At 48.4% G+C, this 13298-nt stretch overlaps 1 protein-coding gene across 1 annotated transcript in view; it reads right to left on the bottom strand.

The window, feature by feature from the left end:
• The window catches only part of CUNH1orf87 (chromosome unknown C1orf87 homolog), a 32671-nt gene extending 19744 nt beyond the window's left edge, over positions 1–12927 (bottom strand). Inside the window, exons 1-4 of the mRNA XM_088447826.1 lie at positions 12849–12927; positions 12119–12308; positions 4881–5022; positions 2242–2339 (exon numbers count right to left, since the gene is read on the bottom strand). Coding sequence (XP_088303952.1) covers positions 2242–2339; positions 4881–5022; positions 12119–12225 — 347 coding nt within the window. The 5' untranslated portion in view covers positions 12226–12308; positions 12849–12927. The remainder of the gene's footprint in view (positions 1–2241; positions 2340–4880; positions 5023–12118; positions 12309–12848) is intronic.
• Positions 12928–13298: the final 371 nt, after the last annotated feature.

Raw genomic sequence — 13298 nt, 5'->3', positions numbered from 1 at the left:
ATCAATGTGTCTTCTTTACCCGTTATCTAACATAAAGGAATCTTGTTTCTAGGGATGGCCATTGACCATCGAAAGTTAGCAATCATCGATGGTTAACTGTCGATGGTCAATGGTTTTCGCTATTGCCATCTAAGGCAGAGAGCCAATGGTTCACTGCCATCGATGGATGAGTCGAAGCAGTATTTTTTTACCTTGACAGGACAGTTTAGCCCCACTCCCTATGCCCGCTAAGCCCAACCCCCATTTTTTATTGGCCTGCGGCCTGCTGTGCCCTCAGCAGCGGTGGCCACCGAGGACTGCAAACCATCGATGGTTCACCATATATGTTTATTTTGTGTGCCATCGATTGTAACCACTGATGGACCCTACGATTGTAACCATCAATGGACACCACCGATGGCCACGCTCGCCCATCTCCTTCCTGTAAAATGTATGGTCTTTAAGAAACAGCGCCATCTTGCCTCTGTAACCCATGCACTTTTGTTGAGGACACTTAGGACCTCATTCAGAGTTGGTCGTAAGCGGCCGTTCGGTCGTACGCATCCGATATTTCCAAACCACGCATGCGTACGGTTAGTTGTGCGCATGTGCGTACGAGGATTTGCGATCCAAAATGCTGTAGATCATACGGCTTACGAATTGATTGACATGAAAAGCCGTTTGTGGGTGTTGACGGGGTGGTGGTCTGAAAACGCAGGCGTTCCTCACCGTTTTGAGGGCGTTTTAGGGGCGTACATAAATTACCTGCCACGACTGACATAGAAGGCCGGAAGTAGTAAAACGTCACTCTGCGAGCAGGTTAGAGGCCTGGCTGATCGTACAGCTTGAGGTTGGGTATGTGCTCTCTCAAGCCCCAGAGTACAATCGATACTATCGAATGTTATTGATGTTAGGATTGATGTTTCTATTTTGAGCCACACAATGCAAGCAGCTAATAATCGTTTGTTGAAGCTAATAACACTGCTAATTGGCTTGTAATTGATTCAGTTGCATTTGCATTAGCGAATAATAAGAATAAATAAATTTCATGGGGATGGCTTATTCTATGCGTTTTTTTGTTAATTTTTGGGGTAATTTGCATTATTTAGCCTGCGCCAGTCTTTTCAACACAACACAAGCGGCCGCAACCATCAGAAGAAAATTAACATACAGCGACTGACAACAACTGACGACTGACTCGATCGCTAGCTGCTATCACTCGTTAGCTAGAGGAGGTGCATTGTTCACGTATGGGCGTCACTTTGGTTGCGACCGACCGGCTGTGCGATTGCTTCCTTTTTCAGTTTCTTGGTCATTAGGCGTACGACCGACTCTGAATGAGGTCCTTAATCACCCTGGTGCAATCTGAGACAGACATTTTTTTTTGTTAACTGACATTTTGTGCTTCATAAATGACCTCTGGTTGGAGTTAAAAGAATAAAACCCTGAATGTGCAGGAATTATGGCCCTCATTCAGAGCCGTACGCTCTGAGCAGAGCGCACGCTCTGAATGAGGGCCGCCCTCCATAAAAATGGAGCGTCCTCCTGGACGCTCATATAGCTGTGGGTCACCACCCACAGCCTATACGAGCGTGCAGTTTGATGGCCGCGATGGTCGTGACCATCGCGACCATCGAAACTGCGAGCCGGAGCCTGCGGTTGAGGTTTTCAACCTCAAGCCCCGGAGTGATTTTGGCTCTATCAGAGCCAAAATCACTCCCACTGACATCACTAGTGATGTCAGTGGGCCGGCTTCTGATGGGAGGCGTTCCCGTGGGAACGCCCCCGTCAGGGAGGCACGCCCACCAAAGGAGGCGTGCTGTCAATCAACATCGACAGCACGCCCCCTTTGATCAGACACTCCCTCCGTCGTGCGCATACTCAGTGCAGACCATCGACCCACTTGCGAGCGGACAGCCGCTTGCGAGTGGGTCTGAATCAGGGCCTATGATATTATGAGCAATTGAATCAATTAGATTAAGCAATTTAACAATAGAGGTGGGGCAGGAAAATAACAAGCAAAACAAATATAGTTTAAGTAAAAATGGTGAAAATCACAGAGTAAAACACACAGGGGGAGACGTATCAGGCCTTGGAGAGAGATCACGCAGAGAATTTGCCCAGAGCAACCAATCAGCTTCTCACTGTCATTTATCTAGCACAGCCTTTAAAATGACAGTTAGAACCTGATTGGTTGCATTTTTATCTCTTTCCAAGGCTTGATCCATCTCCCCTATAAAGTGGATTATAACGCCAACTTGCCGTATTTTGCCCCGCTCAGTGAACGCATCATCTTTCAGGAGATGTATCAGCACAGACAGGGAAACAGATGCCCCGTGACGCTCACACGCTCTTTGAAACTAAAATAAATAGAACAATATTAATTATTATTTGCAGAGTGTTATTTTATCACTATTCTATTGTGCTATATCATCAGAGTATTGAAGCCATGAGGACCTCACAGACATGAATACCCCTGATGGGACATCTGACTCCTGGGGCCCTGGGAACTACAGGACTAGAGATGTGCGGGTCCAGTTCTCAGAGAAGCGGCAACAACCGAACTTAGGGGTTCCGAGTCGAACCGAGTCCCAGTTCGGAATCATTTTGGGGTACCGAGTCGAACGGACTCCTGGTCCGGATCTTGCTGCGTTTCGGAACTCGGATTTAAAAACCAAGCTTGAGTTTTGGTGTGCATGCTAACAGGTCAAAATGACGTAATTTTAGTTGTTTTTTTTATTTTTATATAAAAAGAAAATAAAAAGAAAATACAGATCCAAAACCAAAACACATTAGGGTGGTATTGCAAAACCAAAACAAGGGGGTCAGCGTGCAACTCTATATAGGTCCCTTCCTTGTAGCAACCTCTGGGCAGTGTCAAGTTGCTACTGTATCTGCCTTCGGTGCTGAGTTGGGGTTACAGCCTGAATGAGCATGAAACTGCCCAATTACAGGTGGTGGTGCACTTTGTGTAAAGATGAGCATGAACTGCCCAATTACCAGGTGGTGGTGCACTTTGTGCAAAGATGCTGAGTGAGGTCCAGGCTTTAACTCTGGGCCTGATTCAAAGGTGGATGCATTGTCGATGTCAATTGCAGTGGAGCGATTTTTTGCCACTGCACATGTGCCAGTGGCATTACCAACAGAGGATTTATTTGCAAAGTGAGTGACAGGTGGGCAGCGTTTCGGGGTGGTAACGGGGTGGTTAGTAAATAAACGCAAGCATGTCGGGACCGTTTTCAGGGCGTACCCTAGTGAGCCCCTATGAATCTGCTCGCAGCTGCAGAGGCCCCGATGTCTTAGTAGAGCCGCTTTGTCTGAGACAGCATAGGTTTACGTAAAGGTTTTATGTGCGACTGATGTCTTTGTTTTTGTACGTAAGCGGTGGATGCCAGACGCCGGGGGTGGGTGTCTCAATGCACAAGACATCAGCTAAGTCATTACCATATTTTCACATGTCCACTGCGTACGGAATTGCGGCCTTGACAGGATTTCTCTCCATTTTTGAATCAGGCCCTCTATCCTTATCTATTTACCCATTTCATTAAACTAGGGGTGGGCAATGAGCGCCCCCCCCCCAGATGTTGTAAAACTGCACAACCCAGCATGCCCTACCATAGTTTTGCTATATGGCCATGCTAAAAATGTTGCAATGCATGCTGGGATTTGTAGTTCAACAACAGCTGGGGGGCCACCCCTACACTAAACTTAACTTTCTATCTTGCTGCTAGTATGACCCTTCTTAATAAACGATATAGGTACGGGATGCCGATGCGATGCTCGGTATCCTGGCGGGCAGAATCCCGACCTAGTCTCAATGTCGACGCCTAATGGTAAGTACTCCTAACCTAACCCCTATCCCTAACCCTCCATCTCCGCAGCCTAAACCTAACCTACCCCCCTAGTGCCTAAACATAAGCCTCCCTCCCTTCACCCTAAACCTCCCCCTGACAGCCTAAACCTAACCCTTCTCCTAGTGCCTAACCCTAACCCCTCCCCCTAACTCCAGTATTTACCTTTGGGATCCTGGCAGTCGGGAATGCCTGCGCCGGTGGCGTTGGCATTCTGACCACCGGAATCCCAGCGGTCGGCATTCTGACCGCATCCCCTAATAAACATTACAGCTGTACCCAGGAATGGGGGAAGAGCGCAGGTGAGCTGTGTGCGACTTAGGGCCGTATTCAATTAGACGCGAAAAGCCGAGATCGGCAGAAAAGTATCGCCGATCACGCCTTTTCACGTGTCGGAAACTTATCGCCGTATTCAATTTCAAAGACTTTTCGTGTACCCGGAAACTCAATGCATTGTAATAGGCGAAAAAGATTCACCTCTGAATAGCAGGTGAAAAAAAGTGAATTTGTTTATTTTGGGGTGCAAAGGTGGGGAAACTACCAAGAACCCTAGGGACAGCCCCCCAAAGGACAACTGTGTCAAAAATCTCTAAAAAAAAATAAAAAATGAGGAACACCCCAAAAAAGCACTTTCATAGTACACAAAATACCATTATCAGGGCTATTAGTACTCATCTATAGTGATCCCCAATGTTAGTGCATCTTTTTGGGTGTGTCGGGCAGGTTTCCCCAATTCTCACAGCACTTTCCACCTATTTCACATTCGCCGGATTCCGTTTTTGGCGTGGTTTGGAATTGAACACGGCGAATAGCGGGGGAGCGCTGCATAAGTTTTCGCATGTGTAACACGAGATGTAGGCGGAAAGTTGGACAGGCGATACTTTTCCGACTTTTCGTGGCTAATAGAATACGGCCCCTACTTTGTTAAACAATGGTAAATGAAAGAGTCGCATTAATCTTCTTGGAAGGCAATATAACAACTGGAGCTTGGAAACCACTATTGGCTGGGCCACGTGGAGAGCCTGTGTCACGTAGAACACAGGTCTTTACCTCAGAGACTGAGAGGAGGCCACAGGACGACCGGTCCATTCTGAGCAAGTTCTGCCTGAAGGATTCTACGTTGCGGATCCCACTGAAGATCTTCCTTATTTCCGACTCATGGTTTCCTAAATCATCATTTCTGACTGGGCATCTGTGATTACAATGGTTTATTACATCAAATTATTTTCCTTCCTTCATTGTCTGTTCAGCAGTGACAGAATAATTTACTTGGAAACACTTTGGGGATCATTCAGACCCGCTCGCGAGCGCAGGACGCTTGCAAGCGGGTCGATGGTGCCGAATTGCGCATGCGCACGACGGAGGGAGCTCCATCGTGCGCATGCGCGAGACCCGAATAACGACGGCCAAGCCGTCGTTATGGGTCTCGCACCAAAGGGAGCGTGCTGTCGATGGTGAGTGACAGCACGCCCCCTTTGGTGGGCGTGCCGGGGGTGTTGCTGCTCAGACGGAGGCATTCCCATGGGAAGGCCTACCGTCTGGGTCCGGCCCCACTGACATCACTAGGGATGTCAGTGGGAGTGCTTTTGGCTCTGATAGAGCCAAAATCACTCCAGGGCTTGCGGTCACTGAGACCCTACCGCAGGGTCTCGTCGCAAGCCCGATGGTCGCGATGGTCTTGACCATCGCGACCATCATCATGGACGCTCGCAATAGCTGTGGGTGGTAACCCACAGCTATGCGAGCGTCCATGAGGCCGCTCCAAGTTGAGGGAGGAGGGCCCTGATTCAGAGCGAGCGCTCTGGTCAGAGCGTCCGGCTCTGAATCAGGCCCTTTATTCTCAGTGAAAGTCTTCTTGCCATCTACTAAATACACAGAGCCTCAATTGTTCTGGTTTTGAAGGAATATACTGTAAATTTTTAGTCTATTATGGCTCCAAGGTAGCTACAAAGTCGCAACATCTTCTGTTACCTTAAAACTAAGCATTTAGTAGACTGAAGACTGTTCATAGTTCCCTTTAAAATTCTTTAAACAAGTCTACTAGGGGCGCACTGTAGCAGCACAATCCCTTTGGTCTACTATTTTTTTACTTCAAGCCCAACCAGGGCTTCCTAAAAGAGCAAGCAGAATCGGAATTTCATATTAACATACACTACATATCCTGTATATGAGAGGCTGTGTGTTACTGAGCTGAATAATATATGTAGAAAAAAGTGTATTTTGGCAGAGCAAGTTTCCCAGCCTGTTAGTCCCTCTGTGTCTGCTCTGTTAAAAAAGAGCCGTTCTGCAGTAACATGCTCCAGAGGAGTGAAAAAGAGCATAATGGACAGGGCCTGATTCATTACGGATCGCAACTGCGATTGCAATAGCGATTGTGCACGCAGTCTCACTGCGATGATATGCTAATCCATTGTGATCAATAAGCAGCAGCAGCACAACATAAGGACGCCCACTTTACCTTACACACATCCGTAATCCTTAGCAAGACTGCAAACCATCGGTAACATTGAGTCACATCGGAGCCTCTCGCACACTGGCACAAGCTCTGACCTTACTCAGAAATTGCTAACTTCATCTCACGCTATGAGTCCTCAGGCTGCGGAAGGCATCGCAGTGGATAATTTATGCACGCCCCTGCAACAGCGTTCAAACGCACTGGCACGCTTGTGTTTCACCGACCACCCCCCCGTCACCACCCACAACCAGCACTTCCTGTTATCAACGCTGCAATGGGTCTGCGTAGTCACTGGCTGGTTCGCGCACATGCAATGCATACGCATGCACAGAATGCAACAATTGGCCGATCGTGTGCGCATTTGCGATCCGTAATGAATCAGGACCATAATTAGTTAAGAGTAAAGGGGCTCGTACAGAGTTGCACGCTCGTCCATTTTGCAGATGGATCTTAAAATTGTTAGCACTGAGTGCACATAGTGCGTATCCCAGAGCACGCATCCACGGGGAGTTCTGAGTCATACACATCTCAGTCATATCTGCCCTTATGGCTGAATGGGTGTCACTTGGAGGTAATGGGTGTTCACATTCAGACTTATTGTGGGCATTTATTTGTTGAATTCGGGACTATGCTCCGTTATGTGTACACAGAGCCCCGTCTGATTTCAGACCCATCTCTTTCACCAGGGATAGGGCTTGCGCATGCGCTCTCCGATAATGATGGCGGCTATTTAACCAAGCGTATATAGGCCCTGATTCAGAGCCGGACGCTCTGACCAGAGCGCTCGGTCTGAATCAGGGCCCACCTCCATAAATATGGAGCGTCCTCCTGGACGCTCGTATAGCTGTGAGTCACCACCCACAGCCTATACGAGCGTGCAGGATGATGGTCGCGATGGTCTTGACCATCGCGACCATCGCCAGTGCGAGCAGAAGCCTGCAGTTGAGTTTCTCAACCGCAAGGCCAGGAGTGATTTTGGCTCTATCAGAGCCAAAATCACTCCCACTGACATCACTAGTGATGTCAGTGGGGCCGGCTTCTGACGGTAGGCGTTCCCTTGGGAACGCCTCCGTCTGGCAGGCACGCCCACCAAAGGGGGCGTGCTGTCAATCAACATCGACAGCACGCCCCCTTTGATCAGACACAACGAGCGAAGGAAAGTCCTTCGCTCGTCGCGTCTCGCGCATGCGCACGACGGAGCTCCCTCCGTTGTGCGCATGCGCAGTGCACACCATCGACCCACTTGCGAGCGGACAACCGCTCGCGAGTGGGTCTGAATCAGGCCCATAGAGCATACTTGCCTACTTTTGAAAAAGCACTTCAGGGAGATTGTGTAAGCAGCACCTATAAGCGCGATGGTAAAGTGGGCGTGTCCTGCTACATCTGAGGGGCGTGTCATACATGTGATGGGCGTGTACTGCTACATCTGAGAGGCGTGTCATACATGTGATGGGCGTGTACTGCTACATCTGAGAGGCGTGTCATACATGTGATGGGGGTGTACTGCTACATCTGAGAGGCGTGCTATAAACCTGACTTACCGCCGAATATAAATGAGCCCCAAAGCAGTTAGTAAGATCTATTTGTTGATGAAAACTTTTCAGAAAATCCATGTAGCCATTAGAGATGAGCGGGTCTGGTTCTCAGAGAACCGGACCCACCCGAACTTTCAGATCAGAGGCGAGAACAGAGCAAGGCTCCGGTTTTCCTGCGTGACTCAGATCTCAAAAAGAGGCAACACGTCATCCTCCCACTGTTGGATTCTCGCGGGTTTTGGATACTATAAAGGTCCCCGGTCATCGGCACCATGTCACTCCGGCTGTGGAGAGTGTAGTGAACGGATGTGCTGTGTCCATCCAAGTGCTGCTGTATCTGTCCAGAGCAGGGGTTGCTGTGTCCATCTAGGGCAGGGACTGCTGTGTCCATCCAGGGTCTGCTGTGTCCATCCGGGGCAGTGGCTGCTGTGTCCATCCAGGGGCTGCTGTGTCCATCCAGGGCAGTGGCTGCTGTGTCCATCCAGGGGTTGCTGTGTCCATCCAGGGTAGGGACTGCTGTGTCCATCCACGGCAGGGACTGCTGTGTCCATCCACGGCAGGGACTGTTGTGTCCATCCAGGGCAGGGACTGCTGAGTCCATCCAGGGTCTGCTGTGTCCATCTGGGGCAGTGGCTGCTGTGTCCATCCAGGGGCTGCTGTGTTCATCCAGGGCAGGGACTGCTGTGTCCATCTGGGGCAGTGGCTGCTGTGTCCATCCAGGGGGTGCTGTGTTCATCCAGGGCAGGGGCTGCTGTGTCCATCCAGGGGTTGCTGTGTCCATCCAGGGCAGGGACTGCTGTGTCCATCCACGGCAGTGACTGCTGTGTCCATCCATGGCAGGGACTGCTGTGTCCATCCAGGGCAGGGACTGCTGTGTCCATCCAGGGCCACTGGCTGCTGTGTCCATCCAGGGGCAGTGGCTGCTGTGTCCAATCAGGGGCTGCTGTATCTGTCCAGGGCAGGGGCTGCTGAGTCCATCCAGGGGCAGTGGCTGCTGTGTCCATCAAGGAGCTGCTGTGTCCATCCATGGGTTGCTGTGTCCATTAAGGGCAGGGGCTTCTGTGTCCATCCAGGGTCTGCTGTGTCCATCCAGGGGCAGGGGTTGCTGTGTCCATCCAGGGGCTGCTGTATCCATCCAGGGCAGGGACTGCTGAGTCCATCCAGGGTCTGCTGTGTCCATCCGGGGCAGGGACTGCTGTGTCCATCCAGGGGCTGCTGTGTCCATCCAGGGAAGGGACTGCTGTGTCCATCCAGGGGCAGTGGCTGCTGTGTCCATCCAGGGGCAGTGGCTGCTGTGTCCATCCAGGGGTTGCTGTGTCCATCCAGGGCAGGGACTGCTGTGTCCATCCATGGCAGGGACTGCTGTGTCCATCCAGGGCAGGGACTGCTGTGTCCATCCAGGGCAGGGACTGCTGTGTCCATCCAGGGTCTGCTGTGTCCATCCAGGGGCAGGGGTTGCTGTGTCCATCTAGGGGCAGTGGCTGCTGTGTACATCCCGGGGCTGCTGTGTCAATCCAGGGGTTGTTATGTCCATCTAAGGCAGGGGCTGCTGTGTCCATCCAGGGACTGCTGTGTCCATCCAGGGCAGGGACTCCTGTGTCCATCCAGGGGTTTATGTGTCCATCCAAGGTCAGGGGCTGCTGTGTCCAACCAGGGGGTTCTGTGTCCATCCAAGGGAGCCCAGTGTATAAAAAAAATAAAAGCTAATAATATAATTAATTAAAAAAATATATATTTTTTTTTGTGCTGTACCCCAGTGTACTATATTATTATTAATATTTTTTTACTGTGACGCTGCCGGTCAGACCGTAGTGTAATATTCATACACGTATTGTTTGTGACACTGTAAGTGGTAGCGCAGTGTATAATAAATATTGTGACACTGTAAGTGGAAAACAGTGTATTCGTAAAAAATATTGTGACACTGTTAGTAGAAATGCGGTGTATTCACAAAAAAAATATTGTCACACTGCAAGTGGAAAATGCAGTGTATTTGTAAAAAATATTGTGACACTTAGTGGAAACGCAGTGTATTCGTTAAAAATATTGTGACACTGTTAGTGGAAAGGCATTATATTTGTAAAAAAATGTGACACTGTCAGTGGAAAATGCAGTGTATTCATAAAAATTATTGTGACACCGTAAGTGGTAGTGCAGTGTGTTATTCTTATTCATAAATAATCTTGTGACACTGTATGTGGTATCGCAGTTTGTTATTCTTTTCTTATTCATAAATAATCTTGTGACACTGTAAGTGGAACCACAGTGTAAAATTCTCAATTATGAATAAATGATTAGTCTACACGCCGACTACAAGACCACAACAAAGTGCTAAATAACGTGCGTAATTTATAAAACATAATAACATCACAAATGCCTTAGCTGAGATTCACATAAACATTTTCAAGAGGTGAAATTAGAGGATATGGTTTAAAAAAGGAATAAAGCTGCTTATACTGCTTTCTCTGATATAGTGTCCCTATTCATGGCCCCTTTATCTGAATTTCAGCAAGTCAGAGGGGCAACTCCATACAACCATATTCCGGAGTGCAGCTGCTCCTTCTGTAGTCCAGGTCAGAAGATGTGTAGGGGGTGTGGTGATGTGGATGAGAATGGAGCTCACATCCACTAAAGTGGACAATGAATCCCCAATCTAACAGGGAGCGCAGCTGTAATTTATACACAACACAGGATGAGATGACGATATAGGCTTGGGTGCTGGTATAATCTGGGGTCATGGTATAGGCTGGGGTAAACAGCTGTTCATCTGGGTGACTTTTGTCATACTTTCTCCCAGGATTGTTTAACAGTCAACTGTTTTTAAAAGTACCACTAGTAGACTTCCTGGTCCCCTTCTGGGATGAAAATCCACTCCAGGCAGCAGCAGGCATAGCGCTCAAGGATTCTTCTGGAGCAAGGACTGATGTGAATGAGTAAAATATTTTTTGTAAATGCCTCACCTCCTCCCTTCCCCTCCTCCCTCATAAATTTGCTTTGGAATGAAAAAATTAAATTAAATTTACTACCAATCAACGCTTCCTGCCCCTGCCTTCAACTACATACATACTCCAACTCCTTCATTCCTCTTGATTAATAAAAACATTTGTTTCCTGATGTGCCATGTTGGAAGTTGAACTGCCACATGTTTGAGCCGCCCACTGCTGCCGCTTAGCTTAGTCAGCCAGCTGGCTCAAATTTTGGGCCTAAACCAAATTAAAACAATATTGTCAGCTATGACGTGGTCAAAATTGACTGGAAATGAGTGGAAATTAATGTTATTGAGGTAAATGTTACTGTAGGAACAAAAGAAAAAAAAATATGTGAATTTTAGCTGTTTTATCAATTTTTGGAAAAAAATCCAAAACCAAAACCAAATCCAGATCCAAAACACAAGGAGATACAGATCCAAAAAGAAAACCAAAACATGGGGGTCGGCGCACATCTCTAGTAGCCATAGGGATCATGGGCCCTCATTCAGAGCCGTACGCTCTGAGCAGAGCGCATGCTCTGAATGAGGGCCGTCCTCCATAACTATGGAGCGTCCTCCTGGACGCTCGTATAGCTGTGGGTCACCACCCACAGCCTATACGAGCGTGCAGTTTGATGGCCGCGATGGTCTTGACCATCGCGACCATCGAAACTGCGAGCCGGAGCCTGCGGTTGAGGTTTTCAACCGCAAGGCCCGGAGTGATTTTGGCTCTATCAGAGCCAAAATCACTCCCACTGACATCACTAGTGATGTCAGTGGGCCGGCTTCTGATGGTAGGCGTTCCCTTAGGAACGCTCCCGTCAGGGAGGCACGCCCCCGGCACGCCCACCAAAGGGGGCGTGCTGTCAATCAACATCGACAGCACGCCCCCTTTGATCAGACACAATGAGCGAAGGAAAGTCCTTCGCTCGTCGCGTCTGGCGCATGCGCACGACGGAGCTCCCTCCGTCGTGCGCATGCTCAGTGCAGAACATCGACCCACTTGCGAGCGGACAGCCGCTCGCGAGTGGGTCTGAATCAGGCCCATTGTTTCTTATACCAATGCAAGAAAATTATACTAATGATCCCAATTGGCAGTGCTAAGTTCTGAATGGAGCAGTGAAACCGTTCTGAGAGACAGCTGATTTTTGGATCAGCTGTCTCCGCGCCAGAGCAATGATGATTCGCTCTGGCTCTCGCACTGAGTAGGAAAGTTAATTATCTTGGACCCTGATAATTGACATAATGAATAGACCCCATAGTGTTTTATTTCACCCCACCAATTTATCTCCTCGATTTTCAGACCAAAAAATAGAATGATTACACTTACTGCTTAGCTTTGTCCACAGGATACCGAACGTATTTGCTTCCAATGATCTTTACGATAGTTTCTGGCATTGTATCGCCAACCGACCGAGGGTTCCTGATGTGAGACATCGATAAACTGTCCCAGCAAGAGTTCTGCTCAGCAAATCCGGACAGTACAAAAACGGATCTTATAATTTAGCTGCCGCCGACACCTACAAGACATTGTGTTAGATAAACAGTTCACCTAAAATAAAACAAATGAATTTAATAATGTTGATTCTGTTACGTAATTCAGATTAGAACTATTCCCAAATATGAAGTGGACCTTATCGCTAGTTGTGTTTTCACGTCATAAATTCATGTTATGCAGATTACCCCCAATATGATGGAGAGACGCCAGTTTCTGATGAGAAGCTGTAAGCGCCGATGCAAATTATGGCGGCTGCGACTGCAAATACAAAAATAGCGACTATACGCATTATGCCCTAGGGATATTGGCGTGGCGTAGTAAACCTTGCTCCCGCGCAGCCATCCGCGTTTGCGCCCGCCTTGCGTGCGACTCAAAATCAGGCCCCTAGCGAATACAATAGTATAAAGTTGTCCGCAATTCACACATGATATTAATAATAATGAATTTATTGCAGCCATACTGCCCTCCCTACCTCTCCCCGTATACATCCGGTGGCACAGGAGCAACAGGACCCAATATGATCCGAGGATTCTACTAATGCTGATGTGGCTCATTCATGTACCTGATGCTGTACGCTAGCTGAGATTCTGCGTATAGATTCCATGCTTCCAGCAGCACACAGAGAAAGAGGTGACTGTTCCCTCCCTCTAGTAGGTTACTAAGGTGGGGCAGGGAATACACAAACTGCAGCCAGGACAGAGAGTGGCAACAGGATCCCTTATCAAGTAATAGCTGGGCTAAATACATACCCTCTATAGAACTGAAACTCTTATTCCGTTTGTTTTGTTGGGATTGAGCTTGTTGACTGGAAAATGTGCTGTATTCCAGGCTTGTTGCTTATACTGAGCTCCGTCGTTAATTTCTCCCCAAGCTTTGCAGACATCAGCATATTGTTGAGGCGTATCAGTAATGCTTATTATAATGAGGGCTTTAATGCGATCGCTCCAAACATAGTGTAAGTGCAGCGGGATTCCATGTCCTGCAAGTCAGATGCAATTCCTACCATATGTTT

The sequence above is a fragment of the Taudactylus pleione genome, unplaced genomic scaffold (assembly GCF_031769625.1).
Source record: "Taudactylus pleione unplaced genomic scaffold, aTauple2 ptg000442l, whole genome shotgun sequence".
Classification (NCBI taxonomy): Eukaryota; Metazoa; Chordata; class Amphibia; order Anura; family Myobatrachidae; genus Taudactylus; species Taudactylus pleione.
Note: the sequence above shows the minus strand (reverse complement) of the source record. Positions and strands in the feature narration are given on the sequence as shown.